The 21780-nt window shown below is 45.2% G+C and overlaps 1 protein-coding gene across 1 annotated transcript; it reads left to right on the top strand.

Moving 5' to 3' along the window:
* Positions 1–179: 179 nt before the first annotated feature.
* On the top strand, positions 180–21661 carry FKBP7 (FKBP prolyl isomerase 7). The gene is made up of 4 exons (XM_084814714.1): positions 180–494; positions 6813–6964; positions 11910–12043; positions 14542–21661. The coding sequence occupies exons 1-4, from the start codon at positions 289–291 to the stop codon at positions 14701–14703; spliced, it is 654 nt and encodes a 217-aa protein (XP_084670840.1). The 5' UTR covers positions 180–288; the 3' UTR covers positions 14704–21661.
* Positions 21662–21780: the final 119 nt, after the last annotated feature.

The raw sequence follows: 21780 nt of genomic DNA, 5'->3' as shown, positions 1-21780 counted from the left end.
ACGTCCCAAAGAGTCCGCCAGACCCACACGGGGAAAAGTCAAGGCGGGGGAAGGGGGGCGCAGGACACGCAGGGGCGGCGGGAGGGCGAGCAGGGCAGACCTGCGCCAGCTGCTCACCCGCCGACGCAAGGCGAAGCGAGGCGGCGCCTGGCGTCCCCCGCGGCCACGCCTCTGTCGGCTCCCGTGACGTCGAACAATGCCAGTGCCACGCAGCCCCGGGACGGAGCGCCGGGCTGCCTCGAGTCGTCCGCGCGTCCTCGCTTGCAGCGGAGCGCTCCGGCCGCCGCGATGCCTTTCGGCGCGAAGCTGTGCTTGGTCCTGCAGGCGCTCGCCCTGCTTCCCCCGCGGACCGAGGGGGCATCCCCCGCGGACGACGTGCAGATAGAAGTCGTGCACGTCCCCGAAAACTGCCAGTCCAAGAGCAAGAAGGGGGATCTGCTTAATGCCCATTATGACGGGTACCTGGCCAGTGATAAATCCAAGTTCTATTGCAGGTAAGGCAGTGGCGGTGCTTTGACTGCCCTACGCCCGGGGGCTGGTTGTTTCGGGATTTCTTCACGTGGACCTTTTATCCTGCGAGTGAGATTGCGATTTCGGGGAAGATTGCGGGCGCTTTACATGACGCCGTGACCCTCCAAGGCGTCTCCTGCACTAAACGCCCTTTGTTCCGTTATTATATAGATCGTAGATAATGAGCTATCAAATTGCCCCGGTGCGTTGCACTTGAGTTCCCTCCGTGAAAAGAGGAAAAGCCGGAAGAGGAGCGAGATCAATGAAAGATAATGGAAGACTCAGATACGGGGAAGGGGGAAATGTGAAAAAGGGAGTTGTTGTAATCCTGCATTTAAAACAGAAGCAGAAAGCCCCGTTTTAAATGCAGTATATTAGGCTAGTGTGGAGATGCCATTGGACTCGTCCCAAGTTGCAGATAAAATGCCGGAAGCAAATACTCGGTTTGATCTGTTAATAAGTGGAACGATTCCTTGCTAGCATGAATATATACTGTGCAGCGCAGTCCTAGGCAGTAGCCTAGTGGCAAATCCAGAAGTGCAGGGTCCCTTTGTGACAGCCATGCCCCCTTCTAAGATTACACAACCTTGTAAGATATACAGCCTTTAGCTGGGAGCCAAAAACAGTGCAGCTGAGAGTAAGGCAGGGGTATTACAACTGGATGTCTGAGAAAAAATGTAGGGGTGTTAAAATCTTTTTCACTCACTCACTCAAACACAAACATTTTAGGTTTTCAAAATATGATGCTCTATGGAAGCTTTACCCTCTCAACTCAGCACTCATGGACAGAACCCTTCTCATTTAAACAGCCTCCTTGCACACTCCCTTAGTGCCCCAACGTTACCCATTAGCCTTCCCTAAGCTCCTTCATTATATCTCCCCACTCCCATTCCAACAGAAACGGCCACACACCCAGCTGGATTGAACTACACACACACAATGGTGTAGTGGTAAATTTGTTGACAGTCTCCAAGGGCAGTCCAAAAATGTCAGGCAGCTGTGTCGATCCATATCAACAGACCAGTTCTAGGAGATTCATCTCCACCAGGAGCATGTCTTCGGTAAAGCGACTAGGTCTTAATTGCCCATTCCAGACCAAGTCATCCCAAATACTTTGCATTCCAACATGGAACAATATATTGTTGCTTGGAAAATTCATTCCCCCCACAGTTACAGTGAGGATCGCAGCTAAGCTCAGAGGGAACAGGGAATTCTGAGGGGGGTGACAGATGACATCAGAGTCCCTGCTAACGAAAAAGTGCCGGGGCTGCGTCCCTGCGAGCCCTGCCTCCACTACACCACTGGTCCTAGGCAAGTTTACTAGGGAGTAAGCTCTCCTGCCATCAACGGGGATTACTCCCAAAGGGTTGCAGCGTTAGCATGTACATGCTTCCTTGCGCATCAGAATTCACAGATGCTCTCAGTGTCGTTTAAGAACATGCATGTATGCATTACACAGTGTGCACATATATATTCGGTATGTGTTTAACTTGTATGTCTAAGATATGTGGACCAGAGAGCAACTTCCTACATTTTCTTAAGAAAGCAGATGGGGGTAAGTAGCCCTTCTGTTGCAGCATGTGTATGCTTAGATATATGGGAGACACAGGGTGTTTCCGGACAAGGCCTTTATTGCGCAGTCGCACCGCCCCTTTCACAGATTTTTACTAGGGGGTCCAGACGATGTCACCTTCAATTTGTAGCCCTCCTGTGCTTTCCCACCACTTCTTCCACTGTTTCTCTTACCAGAAAAAAAAAATATGTTCAGGAAGAAAAGCTGGAATAGTTGCACAGTGCCTTTTGATTGTTGGCGATAAGAGCCTCCGTCTGGAAGCATTCGCAGTGTTTCCCCAATCTTGGATCCCCAGATGATGTTGAACTACAGCTCCCATCATTCCTGACCATTGGCCATGCTGGCAGGGAGTTGTAGTCCAACAGCATTTGGGGACCCAAGATTGGGAAACACTGTGTTAGAGATGTATATCTAAATATATGCATGGAGCTCCTTGAGATGTATAAGGAGCCTCTCCTGTTCAGAGGGCTGATCCCTCATCGCCTTTCAAATTGATCCTGAGCCTCCCCCGGCTATTTTGGGTGGTGCAGGAGAGAGGAATGCTTATATAAGGCTTTTCTCCTAGATTGTGCGCACCGGAATGACTCCTTTCTCCACTGAGCAATATCTAACCCTACTTCCATCTGTGTCGGCCTGATCTTGAGGGTATGGAGCTACACTGCTAGAGTCCCTAGATTGTGCACAACTGTACCAATGGTACAGTGGAGCTTGACCACTGGAGCTGGTATAATGGTAGTCGCCTACTGTCTTCAGTGTGGCACAGGAGTGTTTCATAATAGCACATATGCTCTCAGCGTGGTGGTGAAGCTGCTGGTGGCCGCTTTGCACAGCATCCTATGGTCCGGAGAAGCTAGTACAGGGGTGGGCAGCATGGAGCCCTGGTATGGCCCCCACCATGGCAAAAAAAAGTTCCCTCCTCAAAATGGCCACATTAGCCCAATGGAGCACTAAATGAGCTAAATTTAGCTTGTTCTTAATTTGACCCATGTAGCATTCCGAAGCTACTGCAGGTCAAATTTAGCTTCAAAACAAGCTAGATTTGGCCAGTTTAGTGCTCCGTAGAGGCCGGCGTAGAGATCCCCTTCATGGATCACTGCCTTGTTGTGGCGAAGGGGCTTGCGTAACTCAATGAAGCCATAAGCTATGCCGTGAAGGGCCACCCAAGACGGACAGGTCATGGCAGAGAGTTCTGACAAAATGTGGTCCACTGGAGAAGGAAATGGCAACCCACTCCAGTATTCCTGCCAAGAAAACCCCATGGAATGTATCACAAGGCTAAACGAGATGACGCCGGAAGATGAGCCCCTCAGGTCGGAAGGTGTCCAATATGCTACTGGGGAAGAGCAGAGGGTATTTCCAAGTAGCTCCAGAAAGAGTGAAGCGGCTGGGCCAAACCCGAAAGGACACTCAGCTGTGGATGTGTCTGGTGGTGAAAAGAAAATCCGATGCTGTAAAGAACAATATTGTTTAGGAACCTGGAATGTCAGATCAATGAATCAAGGTAAGCTGGAGGTGGTCAAACATGAGATGGCAAGATTGAACATCGACATCTTGGGAATCAGCGAACTCAAATGGACAGGCATGGGCGAATTTAATTCAGGTGACTATCATATCTACTATTGTGGGCAAGAATCCCTTAGAAGAAATGGAGTAGCACTCATAGTCAACAAAAGGGTGGGAAAAGCAGTACTGGGGTACAATCTTAAAAATGATAGAATGATCTCAGTACGAATCCAAGGCAAACCATTCAACATCACAGTAATTCAAGTCTATGCCCCAACCACTGAGGCCGAAGAAGCTGAGGTTGATCGGTTCTATGAAGACCTACAACGCCTTCTAGAACTAACACCAAAAAAAGATGTCCTCTTCATCATAGGGGATTGGAATGCTAAAGTAGGAAGTCAAGAAATCACCGGGATAACAGGCAAGCATGGCCTTGGTGTACAAAATGAAGCAGGACAAAAGCTAATAGAGTTTTGCCAAGAGAACATGCTGATCATAGCAAACACTCTTTTCCAACAGCACAAGAGGCGACTCTACACATGGACATCACCAGATGGTCAATATCGAAATCAGATTGATTATGTCCTTTGCAGCCAAAGATGGAGAAGCTCCATACAGTCAGTAAAAACAAGACCTGGAGCTGACTGTGGCTCAGATCATGAGCTGCTTCTTGCAAAATTTCAGCTTAAATTGAAGAACGTCGGGAAAACCACTAAACCGTTCAGGTATGACCTAAATCATATCCCTGATGAATATACAGTGGAGGTGAGGAATAGATTTCAGGGATTAGACCTGATAGACAGAGTGCCTGAGGAACTATGGACGGAGGTCCGTAACATTGTTCAGGAGGCAGCAACGAAATCCATCCCAAAGAAAAAGAAATGCAAGAAAGCAAAGTGGCTGTCTGATGAGGCTTTACAAGTAGCTCACGAAAGAAGGGAAGCGAAAAGCAAGGGAGAAAGGGGAAGATATACCCAACTGAATGCAGAGTTCCAGAGAATAGCAAGGAGAGACAAGAAGGCCTTCTTAAATGAACAATGCAAAGAAATCGAGGAAAACAACAGAATGGGAAAGACTAGAGATCTCTTCAAGAAAATTGGAGATCTCAAGGGAACGTTTTGTGCAAAGACGGGCATGATAAAGGACAAAGAAGGCAGGGACCTAACAGAAGCAGATGAGATTAAGAAGAGGTGGCAAGAATACACAGAAGAACTATACAGGAAAGAGCTGAATGTCCCTGATAGCCATGATAGTGCGGTCATTGAACTTGAGCCGGACATCCTAGAGAGTGAAGTCAAGTGGGCCTTAGGAAGCATTAGTAACAACAAAGCTAGCGGAGATGACAGTATTCCAGCCGAGCTATTTAAAATCCTAAAAGATGATGCTGTTAAAGTGCTGCATTCAATATGCCAACAAATCTGGAACACTCAACAGTGGCCACAAGACTGGAAAAGGTCAGTTTACATTCCAATTCCAAAGAAGGGCAACGCCAAAGAGTGTTCAAACTACCGCACAATTGCGCTCATTTCACATGCCAGCAAGGTGATGCTCAAAATCCTACAAGCTAGGCTTCAGCAGTATGCGAACCGAGAATTACCGGAAGTACAAGCTGGGTTTCGAAGAGGCAGAGGAACTAGAGATCAAATCGCCAACATTCGCTGCATCATGGAGAAAGCAAGAGAATTCCAGAAAAACGTCTATTTCTGCTTCATTGACTACGCTAAAGCCTTTGATTGTGTGGATCACAACAAACTGTGGCAAATTCTTAAAGTGATGGGAGTACCAGACCACCTTACCTGTCTCCTGAGAAACCTGTACGAGGGTCAAGAAGCAACAGTAAGAACCAGACATGGAACAACCGATTGGTTCAAAATTGGGAAAGGAGTACGACAAGGCTGCATATTGTCACCCTGCTTATTTAACTTATATGCAGAGTACATCATGAGAAATGCCGGGTTGGATGAATCAGAGGTCGGAATTAAGATTGCCGGGAGAATTATCAACAACCTCCGATATGCAGACGATACCACCCTAATGGCAGAAAGCGAAGAGGATCTAAAGAGCCTCTTGTTGAGGGTGAAAGAAGAGAGTGCAAAAGCTGGTTTGAAACTCAACATTAAAAAAACGAAGATCATGGCATCTGGCCCCATCACTTCCTGGCATATGGAAGGGGAAGAAATGGAAGCAGTGACAGATTTTACTTTCTTGGGTTCCAAGATCACCGCAGACGGTGACTGTAGCCATGAAATTAAAAGACGCTTGCTCCTTGCGAGGAAAGCTATGGTCAACCTAGACAGCATAGTAAGAAGCAGAGACATCACCTTGCCGACAAAGGTCCGTCTAATCAAAGCTATGGTTTTCCCAGTAGTAATGTATGGCTGTGAGAGCTGGACTATAAGGAAGGCTGAGCGCCGAAGAATTGATGCTTTCGAACTGTGGTGCTGGAGAAGACTCTTACGAGTCCCCTGGACTGCAAGGAGGTCAAATCAGTCCATCCTAAAGGAAATCAACCCTGAGTGCTCATTGGAAGGACAGATAATGAAGCTGAAGCTCCAATATTTTGGCCACCTAATGCGAAGAGAAAACTCCCTGGAAAAGACCCTGATGCTGGGAAAGACTGAAGGCAAAAGGAGAAGGGGACGGCAGAGGATGAGATGGCTAGATGGCATCACGGATGCAATGAATATGAACTTGAGCACGCTCCGGGAGAGAGCGCAGGACAGGAAGGCCTGGCGTGCTATGGTCCATGGGGTCACGAAGAGTCGGACACGACTGAACGACTGAACAACAACAACAACAACAGAGGCCGGGGGGGGGGGCACCCTGCAGAGTGCAACTCACAGGGGGTTCAAGGGGCAAAAGCGGCCCCCAGGTCCCCCAAAGTTGCCCACTCCTAGACTAATAGAACCCTGTACTTGCCTTGAATGAAAATAATGGTGGGGAGGGAGTCTGAGTAGTATAAACAGTACTGGGTATTTAATCATTTATTGCATCTCTGTAACTGTTACAGTCACAGGCCAAGACAGGATATAATCAACACAAAGACCAGCTGAATTGTGAGCATGAAAGTGATGTATTAAAATCAATTGCATTCAGCGGGAGTACAAATTAAAAGTACTAATAAATGTTCACGGTGGATGATGCTGTCCCTATATATTAAACTAGTTTCTTAAAATTTAACAGTATAATTTAAAATGTCTCTTTCTTAATTTTCTTTTCTTTGTAGTCGAACACAAAATGATGGCCATCCAAAATGGTTTGTCCTTGGTGTTGGGCAAGTAATTAAAGGCTTAGATATTGCGATGATGAATATGTGTCCTGGAGAGAAACGAAAAGTGATCATTCCTCCTTCACTAGCCTATGGAAAGCATGGATATGGTAAAACAAAACTAATAATATCTGTTCTCTCTACTTTATATTGTTTCAGCTAAACTACAGTGAAACGAGTGCTGAAACAGATTGATCCACAAACATATTACTCTTGAAAACCAGAAACAGAATTGTGTTTTGTTTTTTTTCTACCTTCTTCTCTAGATGTTATTATCCAGTAGCACTTTTTAGTGGTAGTGACACTGAGAAATTACTGCTTGGATTTAGTCCAGGTTTTGTTGCATTTATACTTAATTTGAATGTTGTCAAACTCAAAATAGGAAAAACATATTCTGGTCATGATGGTGCCATCAATGTGTATGGCATTTTATATAGGACACGTCTCTGCCCCAGGGAGCTTACAGTCTGAAGTTTGCAACGGGGAAGCAATAGAGGAAGGGGTGAGAAGAGGAGGCAGGAGTAAACAGGGAAGAATGTGTTATTCCAGTTACTTGTCTTCAGGCTTAGTTACACTAGTAGGACAGTGCAAAAGCAGTCTCTGAGGTCCACAAACGGGATCTATAAGCAAACTGAATTCATATAGATCCTGGGTTGGGTCCAGATTTAAGCTGGATCAACTGTACTGTCAGAAGTGTACTTCCCTGCCCCCTCCTTCCCACGGCAGCCCCTCCTGCTCCCTGAAAACTCAATACAGAGTGTCTGGGGGCCCTGCTAAATGGGGTGAGCTGTAGTGTGGTAGGAAGGCAGGATCCCTAAAAATTGGGCAGAGGGACCTTCTGCGAGCAGAGCTCTTCCTCTCACAGAAGGCAGGTTCTGGATCCAACCCCAAATGCTGGATAAATATCTGGTAACAGATATCTAACCCTGTCAAGATGCAAACAGTAGCTTCTGTGATATGCCCTGTATATGTGTCAAGAGGGGATGCACTCCCGGATGGGCTGCTCTGCTTTTCTTGCCATAAAAGCCCCACATACCACTCCTGAGTTGATGGCAAAGTTTGTCAAAGGCCGTCTTTGGCCTCCCCCGTTCCCATTGCAGCCTGTTTGCACAAGGGGAGACAGTGGTGAGGAAAGAGCCCCTGATGATCTGCTGAATATTTTCAGCAGATCAGTACGATCATGGAAGTTTTCTCTCCATAAGGGATTCGAGTTTTGCATGGATGATGCAATGAATTCATTGTACTTTTCTTTGAAGTTATCCTTTATTGTGGGGCAGCTGTAGAACTTGTATAAGCAGTCAATGGATGAAATTGCATATTGAATTTCTAAAGATTGCTCAGCCAGTAGAAGCGCTGGAAAGTGCTCCTGGCTCAATCCAGACAGATGGTCACAAGGAGCTCCACAGGTTTGGGCACAGCCTCCTTCTCTCTCCCTCCTTCTTCCTCTTCCTGATTTGTTCAGACCATAGTTTGTCATGAAGTCCCAACTGCCAAACTATGGTTAGTGCCTTTCCTCCAAATCATGGTTTGTCAGCGCTGCTTGAAATGAGCTTGCAAACAGTGGTTTGGCGGTTAGTGCCAACTGAAGTTTGCCAGTTTGAGCATCACAGCAAACTGGTTAGCAAAATCCAGGAGCTGGGGGAAGGCTCCCACATGGTGAGGATGGAAGAAATCATGCCTGCCTGCAGGATAAAAGTTTGGCATTATGTCTGAATGGAGCCCATGTTTCAGACCCATCAGCAGTGTAGCCTGACCCTTGAGCATCCTGCTTCTAGGTTCACTGACCCCATAGAGAAGATTTGATTTGAAAAAGGATCAGCTCAGAGGACAGCTCACATATCTCCCTGTCAGAGTCCCAATGAGTGAACCTTCACCATGGCCCCAGTCTAGCTAAAGCTCATTGCGACTGAGTCCAAGTGGGACTTGAGATAGTTGCGACTGACTTGTTCTAATGGGACTTAGTCACGACTGATGTAATTGGGTTGGAGCCTGTCTCTTTTGAATTTTAATTGGAACCAACGTTGCTTGAAGCATCTAGATACCCAGCTGCTATGGTATTGCAACGATGTATAAAAAGAGGGGTGGGGAACCTTGGGCCTGGGGGTCACATCCAGCCCTCCTGGGGTCCCAATCAGGCCCTATGGCATTCCCCAGATGGTCACACCCCCTTCTCCTGGCCCTACCCCCTTTCTCCCAACCACTGGCTATTGTGATTTTGGTGGTTTCCCAACTTTTGTACAGTTCCCCCCCCCTTCTGAAAGGTTGAAATCCCTCTTGTAAGGCTTAGTTATGGGTAGTAAAAGCTTTAATCTACAATATGCTGGTATTTGTTGTATTTTTGGTCCCACCCCTTTTGCCTTTGCCCCCCTTTTCCCCCTCCCACTACTGGAATGTGGCCTCCAAGAACTTCTCTGCAACTGAATTCCATCCTCAGGCTGAAAGAGGTGTCCCACCACCTTTGCATAAAACTTCCATAGGTCAACTTCACCTGTGCTTCAAATTCTGCTGAAGCCAGGGATTAATTTGGCATCAGTTCAACAGCCAAATTAACATGTCTTGATTTGTCACCAGGTATTCTGAAAGAGCAAACAAGCATTGCATGATTACCAAACACTAACTATGACTATTTGTTTTAGGCTGCATTTGAAGAAGGTCTTTTTTTCCCCTCACTCCACCTAGAACTCGTTTGTTCTCTGTCAGAGCATAGCCCTGCATGCTGGGCAAGATGGCACTAGTTCTGAATGTCAAGAATGCATGTGGCTTTCTAGATCTTTCCATGGTTTTCCTGTGGTATGTATTGTTCTCAGAACTGCTAGCATCTGAAACCTTTTTCTTTTTAATTTAGCTACTTAACTTAGAAACTGAGCAGTTACAAAACATAAGCTGTATATGTTGCTGCTTCTACATGTGTCTAGGCTTTCACAAAACAATTTTATGAAAAAGATCTCTTGGACCAGCCTTGTGAAATTGGTGACCTGTCATGCTAGATGTATCCTCCAGTTAACAACCCTCCCCCCAATTCAGTAAGTCTTGTGTTTTTGCTTCCCAAACACTTTTTTCAAAAGCATGTGTGGTGGGGGCAGGGTGGGATTGTCGGTCAACCCCTGGCAGGCCGCAATACATGGCTGGAGAGCCATGTATTGTGGCCCTCCAGGTGTTTTGGCCTACAGCTCACATCAATGCTAACTAGTGGTGAAGGATGATGGGAGTTGTAGGCCAAAACATCTGGAGGACCATGAGTGGATCACAAGATGTGCAGGGCTGTCTGAGGCTCTACATAAAAGGTTATCATTGCCTTTTTATTTACTGTGAATTCTACATCTGACTTTTGATGTTCCCTTTGTTCATGAAGGCTGTTACAGCTTTTAGCATTCAGAGCCATCCATAGACGCTCAAAAATAAAATCTAGGAATATGGGACGCTGCATTATATTGAATAAGACCATTGGTCCATCTAGCAGCTAGATTCTAGCTCAATCCTGTCCACACTGACTGGCAGTGGCTCGCCATGATCTCAGACAGGAGTCTTTCCCCACCTTACCTGGAGATTCCAGGGACTGAACCAGAGACCTTTTGTAGGCAAAGCAGATGCCCTACCACTGAGCTATAGCTTCTGCATGCCGTAATTTTAGATTGGGTCATTTTAGATGAATCCCCATACAAAGAGGACCAGATTCTCTACTTATTAATTGCATGTGCATGGCTTGCCAAATACTTACTTCGGAATGATTTTGGAAGCTCAGTCCTCCATTATGGTTACCTGTCTGCCATTTTCATTACCCTTTCCTCCACAAAGCCTGTTAGAACTTTTTAATGAAATTTTAATACAAGAAGACATTGTGATACACTAAACACGGATTTTCCTTGAACCCCATTTTCTTCCTTAAAGCTTAGATGTTTTTATAGCTGGACTCTTGACCCTGCTGTTCCCTGTACCCCTAAAGCAAGGTGTGGGCAACTTGTGTCTCTCCAGATGTTTTGGCCTAGAACCCCCCTCACCATTGGGGATGCTGTCTAGGTCTGATAGGAATTGTGGACCAAAACATCTGGACGGACACAACCCGTGTCCTAAAGGCATCTTCTAAATTATGCTTTATTTTTTATGGAGTAGCTGTTCAGGCCTGATTGATTAGCCATTTCATGTTTCTCAAGGAGCTTTCTAATACAGGTGAGGAAAATAGTATCCCCCTTAGTCAGGTGGTCTGAATTTATAGCCCCAGAGCAGACCAGACGGACAAAGTTCCTGAGTTCCACTTCTGGTCTGCCCAATTGGCCAATGGCCTGCCCAGGCCTCTACAGCATGGGCAAGCCAGTGAGAGCGCCACTAACCTTGCTAGGCAACTCATCCTTCCGTTTGCTGCCCACCCCAGGCACAACAGAGGGGTGCTGGCTGAAGCAGGGAGTTGCTTCATCAAGATGCTTTCGCACACAGTGGACAGGATTCAGTGGTGCTGTTGCGTCAGCAGGAATGACCGCTAGTGCAACAGAAAGCTAGTGCTTGCTAAAGCAACCGGAAACTAGCCCAAGCTAGCGTTTCTGGAACAGAACAAGCCAGCAGTGCTTGTGGAAGGGAGCTCCGCTGACCCGTCTCCTTCCGGAAATGCTAGTCTGAGCTAGTTTCAGGGGGTTGCTGTAGCAAGTGCTAGCTTCCCATTGCACTAGTATTCATTCCCACTAGCGCAACCTGATGCACACTGATGGATTGCCAGCACTGGATATTGCCCTATGAAACTAATTCAGAGCAGCTGTTTTTTGTGAGTGAGTAGTTAACCAATTTAGAAAGACTGACACAATCCACCTTGAAATACTATAGCACATCCCCAATGGGCATACAGCTCCCATTAATTTGGGGGCATGCAGAGGGGAACATCCAGTTGGAGTGTGTCCCTAATGGTCAGGAGGGCTGTCTCAGATTCAGGTTATGGTATCTTAATAACAAATAGATCTGACGGAGGATCCCTCATTGCTAAATACCCATAGAAGTACTGCTGCCTTTGGTTAAAATTATCTGTCATCTCAGTTTGCGGTTCCTAAAACGCTCTTGTTACATTCTTAGAACCAGCAAAGATTCCACCGAATGCGACATTGATCTTTGAGATCGAACTGTATGCAGTAACTCAAGGACCTCGCAGTGTTGAAGCATTTTCTCAGATAGACATGGATAATGACAAAAAGCTTTCGAGACATGAGGTAACATGAGTAATATTCTGAAGCACCCCATTGCAGTAGTTCCCCATTACACCTGCCCCTTATTTGTTTATAAGCTGTCTATAGCTTTTTTAAAAATCTAGCACCGGGGCAAAATTGAATTAAAGGTTCCCTTTTTACAATCTGTTCTTTCCTATGGTAAAACTGAAGTCTTATTTCCCTCCCCTCCTCCTTTTTTTTTGGGGGGGGAGTTCCCATAGCATCGCCATTTCAGTATATAGTTCAGGTCAGTCTGCACACCTTTGTTGTTTCTTCTTCTAATATTTCAAGATAGGTAAGTAGTACTCATTTTTAATGTTATTTGTCTACCAGTACATAGGTTGAAAGCGACAACCACCTTTTCTTGATTTTACGGTAGTGCTGGGCAACTTGTGGCCCTCCAGACAGTGTGGGCTAGAACTCCCGTCATCCCTCACCATTGGCTATGTTGGCTAGGACTGATGAGAGTTGTTGGCCAAAACATCTTGTTGTTGTTCAGTCATGTCCGACTCTTCGTGACCCCATGGACCATAACACGCCAGGCCTTCCTGTCCTGCGCTCTCTCCCGGAATGTGCTCAAGTTCATATTCATTGCATCGGTGATGCTATCTAGCCATCTCATCCTCTGCCGTCCCCTTCTCCTTTTGCCTTCAGTCTTTCCCAGCATCAGGGTCTTTTCCAGAGAGTTTTCTCTTCGCATTAGGTGGCCAAAATACTGGAGCTTCAGCTTCAGTATCTGTCCTTCCAATGAGCACTCAGGGTTGATTTCCTTGAGGATTGACTGATTTGACCTCCTTGCAGTCCAGGGGACTCGTAAGAGTCTTCTCCAGCACCACAGTTCAAAAGCATCAATTCTTCAGCGCTCAGCCTTCCTTATAGTCCAGCTCTCACAGCCATACATTACTACTGGGAAAACCATAGCTTTGATTAGACGGACCTTTGTCGGCAAGGTGATGTCTCTGCTTCTTACTATGCTGTCTAGGTTTGCCATAGCTTTCCTCCCAAGGAGCAAGCGTCTTTTAATTTCATGGCTACAGTTACTGTCTGTGGTGATCTTGGAGCCCAAGAAAGTAAAATCTATCACTGCTTCCATTTCTTCCCCTTCTATATGCCAGGACGTGATGGGGCCAGATGCCCACCCCTGGCTTACAGAGTGTTAGACACATCACATCTTGTCTGGAACTCCCCGGCCCTTTCTGTTCAGCATATGAGCAAAGCAAAGACAAACAGCAGGAGTGTACTTAAGTAGCCATGCAAATAGTACAGAGGTTGAACACTTTATTACTGATCTACATGTACATCCCTTTGAAAACTTAAGTCTAAATTTGGGTCTAGGGCTCCACACAAGTTAGGGATCTGGTTGCTAAGGGTCTCATGGTAAGGTGTGCACTGTCTAGAAGATACTCTGGGCAGTATCCAATCTGTCCTTGTGCTGGCAGGAATGACCTCCAGCATAATGAGAAGCAGGAATTTCCTACAGCAGCGGGAAACTGGCTGAAAGTAGCGTTTCTGGAATGGCACTCAGAGGAAGGCCTCAGATATTGATCGTAGTGTCTGGGGAGATTCGGATCGGGAGAACCGTTCCATCACGTATTGCAGTCCCGAGCTATGTAAGGCTTTATAGGTTAAAACAGGCACCTTGAATCGGGCTTGGAAACACACAGGCAGCAAATGCAAACAGGCCAGAATTGGTCTTATATGCTCAGACCCTTCTGGTCCCAGTTATTAATCTGGCTGTCGCATTTTGCACAAGCTGCACTTTCTACAGAACTGCGGATGACATTAGTAGGGGGCTGCATCCATAAGCATGAAGGAAGGGCCTGAAGAATCTCCCGAGAGGACAAGATATTACTAAATGGGTAGAAGTGGCTGAAGATGCTACTTAAGATCTGAACATAATTGTATTCAGAGGACATGTTGAATGTCGTGAACTCATTGATTAGGATGTTTGCAATCCAGCACCATGGCAGAACTGAATTAAAGGCTCCCTTCTTATAGTTTGTTCTTTTATATGTTAAAACTGAAGTTTTGCATGCCTCCCCCCCTTTTGGGGGGTGGGAGGAGCGCCCATAGTATCACCATTTCATCCAAATCTTTGACCGCATGCCGCTAGTTTCAGTGGGATGTCTCCAATGGTAGCCATCCACCAACAGAAGGGACAGTGCTGGTGCAGTGGATTCCCCCTGCCCCCACCACTTCCTGTGTACCCCCAAATCTGCACCAAAGGGTAGACATGTACATTGGGAGGAGCCATAACTCAGTGGGAGAGCATCTGCTTGCATGCGGAAGGTCCCAGGTTCAGTCCCCAGCTTCTCCAGGTGGGGTTAGGAAGGGATCCCGCCTGAAAGCCTGAAGAACTGCCGCCAGTCGGTGTTGACAGTTTTGGGCTAGATGGACCAACGGTCTGATTCAGTGTAAGGCAGCTTCTTATGTAGTGCTACTGCACAAGTGTAACGAAGTTTGAGATAAATCTGGAATGCTTTTTTTAATTATTCCTTCAGATAAACCATTATTTGAAGAAAGAATTTGAAAGAGACGGCAAGAAACGTGACCCATCAGTTCATGAGAATATTTTGGTTGATATATTTAAAAAGAACGACCATGATGGAGACGGCTTCATATCTGCCAAAGAATACAATGTCTACCACCATGATGAGCTGTAACAGAACATGTGGCTAAAAGGCCTGCTCGTTGCTTTATGGACGTCTGGGAGTTCCTCCCCTGTGCCTGTGGAGCTTCCACAAGTACTTACCTAATCCTCCCTTCAGTGACACGGCCGCGCCCAGAGTGCTGCCCGCTCTGTTGAACCCAACACGAAATTCGGCTTGTGGAGAAGCCCTGAATACAACATCAGAAAGAAGATGGAGCTGTGGATCTGGTACTAGATTTGTAACCCAAGAAAATAGCTTTGTATGCTTCAGCCCCATTGATTTCCCTGGGACTTATGCATTAGAGATTTCGGGCATAAACTGATATATTTTGAAATGAAGTCCTCTTTTTTATGTCACGCAACATTTAGTATACCTTTGATGTGGTAGATTTTGATACTTTTTTTAAAAAACCAAGATTAAAATTAATTACATTCCAATAACTGTGTTTGAGAAAACTGCAAAAGAAATAAAACGTGAAAAGGGGGACTAGTCCTTGTGATTCATAATCCTTATGGAACAACTCGTATGGAACACTCTGAATTTGGTATGAAGGAATGACCACAGTACTAAAAAGGATAATTTTCTGCCATACCAAACACAGACCATGCAGTTGCCAATGTTCCTACCTAAGGTCCTTTCACCAATGGGACACGAAATGCAGCTCCAGGGGAGATGCTGAGCAGAGAGGCGGTGGAGGGAAAGGAGACTCGACCCTTTCCTTGCTTGCTGTTTCTTTGCTCTAGATTGCTCCCTCCCCTGCTGTTGTTCTTCCGTGTGAGGCGAAATGCATGTGTGTGTGAGTGAGATTTGGAGCAGAGTAAAAGTTAAACCTGCCCCCCCCCCCCCCCCGGTGCGTTTCTTTTTTAAAAAAAAAATGGCATTGAGGCTGTCTTATACATGTTCCTACATAATGTGTTGTTAGCCCTCCAGGGCAGGTTTACAATCTTTACTTATGTAGCAAGGCTTAGATCAGCTTTCTCCAACCTGGTGACCTCCTAGTGCCATGCTGAATGGGGATGATGGCAGTTGTGGTGCAACAGATCTAGAGAACACCAGGTTGGGGAAGGCTGGCTTAGATCAGGGGTGGGCAGAAACTAGATCTCCAGATGTTTTGGACTTCAGCTCCTAGAACTCCTTACCATTGGCCCTGCTAGCAGAGCCTTCTGGGAGTCCAAAGCATCTGGAGATTCTACCTTCTGCCCACTAGCCTTAGAGCTTTTTTACATGAGACTGTTAATCCACTGTAGACTGTATCTACTTTCATTGCAGAACTGAGATTCAAGCACCACACGAGGAGCATTTCTTTTCCTGCTTTTCCGCTATATAACCTCTAGGTGGTACTGTGGTATATAGTGGAATAGTGCAGATATGCAAGTGAAAAAAGTGGTTTCTTTCCCTTTTATAATTAAATACATTTTTTCTGCTCTAAAAACTCCCTGAAAGTGCTCTTTAGATACAGAAGTGAAACTGAAGAGTTATCTAAAGAATCGGTAAACAACTGTGACTAGGGACTGATAAGCACACGATAAATGCCTCGTGTAGAGAAGCTCTTAGGTAACTGCAACGTCAATATATTGTTTGGTGGGTTTCTGGCATGTGTTCCAGTGCTTTTTCACCAAAAGTATAAGAACCAATAGTTTGTGCCATGTGGGGTGGAGGGGTGGGGAGGTATAATGTAGGGAATAGTTTGTACATATCAACAGCTTTTCTCCACCAAGCCTTGATGTTCTCTCTATGCACAGGTCAGAGTTCCCCACTTCTTTAGTATGGGTAGGCAGAAGTTTACTGGCCTAGGGTGCTTTCAGCCGAGGCTTTTATCCTGCATTTACCCTGCCTTATTTACGAAATTTTACAGGGAGTACAGATGTCAGTGTCCGCATTCGGATGTCACTTTAAGCCACGGTGGCTTAATAAGCTACTCACTGTCTTCAGTTTCTAACCCACCTATATTTTCCTACTACTACTTCCGTCTTTTTTCTTTGTACAAAAAAAATCCGTTAAGGAAGAAAAGATGGAATAGCTGCACAAAATCTTGTAACTAATAGCACTAGGAAACCCTCTGTCTGGAAGTACCCCTATACACTGCTGCCATTTACCTTGGGTTGGATCCAAGGACTCTGCTTGTTTTGAGGGGAATTCCTCTCACCCCATTCAGCAGAGTCTCCTGACTCTCTATATAGCATTTTCAGGCAGCTGGAGGAGCTGCTTTGGGAAGGAGGAGGTGGGGAAGTCCACTTCCACCAGCACAGTTGATCCAGCTTAATTCTGGATGCAACCCCTTGTCTTGATCAGGGGCGCTAAATGAGAGCATTTGAGATCTGTAAAAAGTCCAGTGAGGATGTGCTTCACTTTTCCAGAGTGTGGACAAGGATCCCAGGCAAGCAGGAAGAGGAATATGCAAGCAATAGCGAGTATGGCAGGTTAGAGCAGAAATCACATAGCCAGGGTAGTTTGTAAATACAAACTTTAGTCTTGTACAAAGCTTCCCAGCCTAGTCGTACAAATCTTAATTCCACCATAATTTATTAACTGCTGTTGGAACAAATAAATCACAGTATTTTCATGAACTATATATTTTTTAAATTTGATCAATTTTCACCCACAACAGTGTGTTTGGGTCTGAATACCAAATATTTGTCAGTTGTAAATAAAATTGTGGGGTTATTTAAACAACCCCCCCCTTAAAAACTCATAATTTTTAGGAAAAATCTGAACTCTGCAGGAAGTATACTAACCCTTCAGAGCAGATTTAGATGGGGCATAGGGAACTGCAGGGGAAGGGGAAATCAGAGATCGCCTTCGTCTCCATTCCACTAGCAGCATTCCTTTGCTCAATCAGAAGCCTCCCATGGATCCAACCCAACAGCAATAACATTTTTGGGAATCTCAGTCTAGAAATAAACATATTGACAAGAAGGTTCCAGAACAAAGAAGCAATAAGTAAGATCTTTAAATGACAGGAGGCAGACCAAGATTCAAAACCAAAACCCATGTCTCAATCTTCTGGTAGGCTTCAAATGAAACAATTGAAACATCCTAAGAAAGGTGCTCTATTATTCTAAACCTTTCAAATATCAGCAGAGAAAAGGATTGTGTTTGTGATACCCCATTAATTTTTCCCTGTTCAGAGTACATAATTTGCAATGGTAGAAAATATTTAATATGTTACTTATTACAACATGAAGGGCTTTTAATTGTTGACATCAGAAATTGCAAGCAATTGAGCTGCCTTCCTATGGAACAAAATAACACCCCATCATGAATAATGTGATAATTTAAAACATTTTTATGTAATCTCAGAATGCTAGTGCCATGTGGAGATAAAATGATTTGACTGGATGCAACCTAAGTTTAGGCCGCAATCCTATACTCAGCTACCTGGGAGTAAGATCCATCAAACTGCTGAAGGATGAGGGACAGAATGCAGTCACTGCTTTTAAAACCTAAATTGTTTTCCCTGTGTACAGGGGAAAACTCAGTCCTGGTGGAGAAGGGGCCAAATTAAAAAAAACACACACACCAAAGGTTGCCTTGGAGGCCCTAAAATCCTGACCCAGGAAAGTGCCATTCCATATCTCCAGAACGACAACAGACCTAAGAGATGCCTCTCCGCAGGTGAGGAGATGCCCAGGACTATGGAGGAATTGTTAGGGGCAAGGGAATCGCCATCATCTAATTGCAGCATCATAGCTTATGTGGCTAAAATGGCATTCTGCATGTACCTGAGAGAGGTATCAGCAGGCTTAGGGGAACCCCAAGGGTTGCAGAAGTAAAAAAATATTTAGGAATAACCTGAACAGTTGGGTGGGGGGATAGCACATGCTCCTTGTCAAAGTAAGTATGGGATGGTGTGTACATGCTGAAAGAATACACTGGCATATTAGGCCAACCAACTGCAGGCGGGCACTGTTCACGCAGCCCCCAAGGGCTCCCTTTGCCAGCCATAGGGTCCACTTATAGGACATAGTAATAATTGTTGATATAGGGACAATGCACAGGGAAGGCTGGCCAGAGCACTCTGTTGAAGGAGCAGCAAACACCCAACAACAGATATTTCCCACCCCATCTGACTGGTGTGAGAGGTGTATGGTATGAGCATGTGTATAAACAGATGCAGATGGCAATACATCTCTCCATCAGCATATGGACCTTCGCATGCATGTAGGTCAAGGCAGAGTACTAAATCCTAACTTACCCACAGACAGGCAGGACTCATCAATGCATGTATTGCTCCTGTTGTTCACCTGAGAGTCCAGTGCTTCATCTGTAGAAGAAAGAGCATCACTTCTTGTAACAGATATTGGTAAATCTGTGCTGTTGCAAGTGCCCATGGTATGGGGGCTGAACTGAACCCAAACCATGGCCCATGGGTATATCATGCTGTGCCCAATACATTCCTAAAAACAGAAAATAATATGAGGCATGTAAGGTTTTACCTATCCACAGTGTTGTCCAGAAGATGTCCTCCACCAATACACACTTCCCTTGTCGGCTGGCTCACCTGCTGGAGAAAGGAAAAGCCTTTCAGTGCCCAAAGGCAAGCAAGTAGTGGTAACGGATCCAGTACAGCTAGCGTGTGCACGCGCGCGCGCACACACACACACACACACACAGCAAAAGGTGCATCTAACACATCTGGAACAAGCATTTGATAGATGGCACAGTACTGAAGCACCGCCGTAGCAAAGTTGTACAAGTCCACCTGCAAAAAATAATGGGGAAAAATACTGGAAGCATGGTGGAGGTCAGATCTGCCAGAAAATGTGGGTACTTTTCCAACCGCATCCACCTGAACAAAAGATACACATGTACAGGAGAACTAATACAACATATATGTGTACTAGAACAAACGGTTGCTTGCTAGGTTGCAAATAGAGTTCCAGAACTCTGCCACTGCACAAGTCGTCCAAAATATAGAAAAAAGAAAAGTACCTTAAGCATGACAAGCAGCCACAACTGCCAACTAGTGACGGTGCACATTCCTCTAGCGCTGTTGTGGAAATTGCAAGAACTCTTCCTGAGCTGAGAAACTGCTGCTGCAATCTCAAGGCAACATTTCTTTATAGAGTTCCTGCAGTGTTGCATACTGGAAGCAGAAATGTCACAGATAGGAAGACACCTGGGAGAGTTGAATGCAGGAGGTGCGGTGGGCAAACAGACCCACAGACAACATCGTAGTTCACTTCATTACCACACCCACAACAAAGAACAAAATGTTCCACAGTGAATGATCCACAGCAGTGGTAGGTACTGCTATTATCATGCAGGTCAAAAAATAATGGGTTTTCTCATGCTGAGAAATGTACGGGAGATGCATGGAACACGAAACCATTATGACATCATGTGCACTACCCCCTCACATACCGTCAAGTCCTGCAAGAAAGCAAAGCCGAAACAAATCCCTGTATAGAAGAGTCCTAACCAACATAACCACACTTAAAATGTATCGACAAATAAAATAAAGGTTTGGAGGAGGATATTCCAGTAGGGGGCCATCACAGAGAAAGCTCTGTCCCTTGTTGCCAGATAGCATCCGCCCTCTAATGAGGGTACATGAAGAGCCTCACCTTTCATGGGCTCACTGGAATAGACAAATCATAAAGGGCATCTTGTGAAGGGCTTGAGTGTAGATTGCAGATAATTTAGCATTTCTAGCTGTGCTGGGATCTCTCTGCTGTTTGGCAGGCTGTGGGAAGGCTAGAGTGCAGAAAGAGTAACCTCTCTGCACACTGTCTAGTCTTCCCCCATTTAAATCATGTACCTCGCTCCCTTCCAGCTGAGTGGTGCTGTGAAAAGCTGTTTCCAGCACTAATCAGCTAGAGTACGGGAGGAGAGATGCAATGAGATCTCCGTGCAGGGAGGGGAGGCTTAATCTTCTTTAGTGACCATGGCTTGGTTTGACTCACTTTTGCTGATGTTATATTGGCCTGTGAGTTTTTGTTGTGGCTTTATAACTTGATGTCAAATTGTTTTGATTAATTCTATCCTGCCCAGAGATGTTTTATAGAGTGTGGGCCAGAAATATTCAAATAATTCATTAAATAACAGAGCATCCTCATCCCTGCACACTGAAATGGGGGTGGGGGGAGGGCGTGCATTTCTCTGTGCATCTGAGTCTTTTAAAGATCACCCTGCCTTGGCTGGGGTGGAAGGAGACCCCTAGGAATGTGCTGGATAATGATCAGACAAGAACACAGAAGCTGCTATGAAATTCCACTTACATTCTCACTCTCTTTCTCTGTTAGTACATCAGCAATGGAATTGCTAACCAAATATGAGAGAAAAACATTCAGTTCTTTGTCACTCACAGCATTCCTGCCCATCTGACACATGAATCACCTGGGGGACGTGTCACAGTAGAGGGCCTGTCACAATGACCTTAGCAACAAGCACTTATGGGCATTGTTGCTCTTCAGTGGCACTATTCTTGGTATGGCCTTTAATCCATGTTAAGCCTTTTACTATTACATGCGTGTTGGTTTTGTCGATTTCTTTTAAAATATCATTGGTGTCCCCACCACACTTCATATAAAGAACACAGGTCCTGTCACTTCTGGGAAGGCACACAGAGATTCAATGCATCCCAATGCATCCCCCAGTATGCAAAGAAATTAAGCGTACCACTCACTGCTTTTCTTATTTTTCTTCCTTGAAACACGCAAAGCTATCTCACATTAATACATAATTGTTTCAAAATTCCATTGAAAACCGTTGCACCAGCAAGCACTATTGGTGTTGCACTAGAGGTAGTTTACACTAGCACAATGTCATTTCCCAGTCTGCATGGCTTGATATATATACGTGTTATTATTTTAGCCTCTACTTTACTTTTAAACTGAGTTATTGTTGTGCTGCTTTTGATTTTATTATGTGGGATTTTTAAAAAATTATTTGTGCTTTTGTATTTATAAGTCACCCTGAAAACAATTTGTTATATAGGGTGGCTAACAAATTGAATAAAGTTTTTTCATACCCAAAGAGAATCACATATTTAATCATTTCTATTTTTACAAATGCACTGGCAGATAAATATTTAGCAGGAATTCTACAACGCCCCAACAGTGCCAAGTTCAACATGCAATTTAATCA

This window comes from Heloderma suspectum, chromosome 1 (assembly GCF_057233095.1).
Source record: "Heloderma suspectum isolate Gila_16-S chromosome 1, 16-S_ref, whole genome shotgun sequence".
Taxonomy (NCBI): Eukaryota; Metazoa; Chordata; class Lepidosauria; order Squamata; family Helodermatidae; genus Heloderma; species Heloderma suspectum.
The sequence above is the reverse complement of the archived record's forward strand: the minus strand, read 5'-3'. Positions and strand labels throughout refer to the sequence as shown.

Bases quoted from the DNA above. Each gene is read 5' to 3' on its own strand.
- FKBP7 (XM_084814714.1), top strand. From the start codon at position 289: ATGCCTTTCGGCGCGAAGCTGTGCTTGGTCCTGCAGGCGCTCGCCCTG. The intron at 495-6,812 runs GTAAGGCAGTGG...TTTTCTTTGTAG, and splicing joins AAATCCAAGTTCTATTGCAG to TCGAACACAAAATGATGGCC. The intron at 12,044-14,541 runs GTAACATGAGTA...TTATTCCTTCAG, and splicing joins AAAAGCTTTCGAGACATGAG to ATAAACCATTATTTGAAGAA.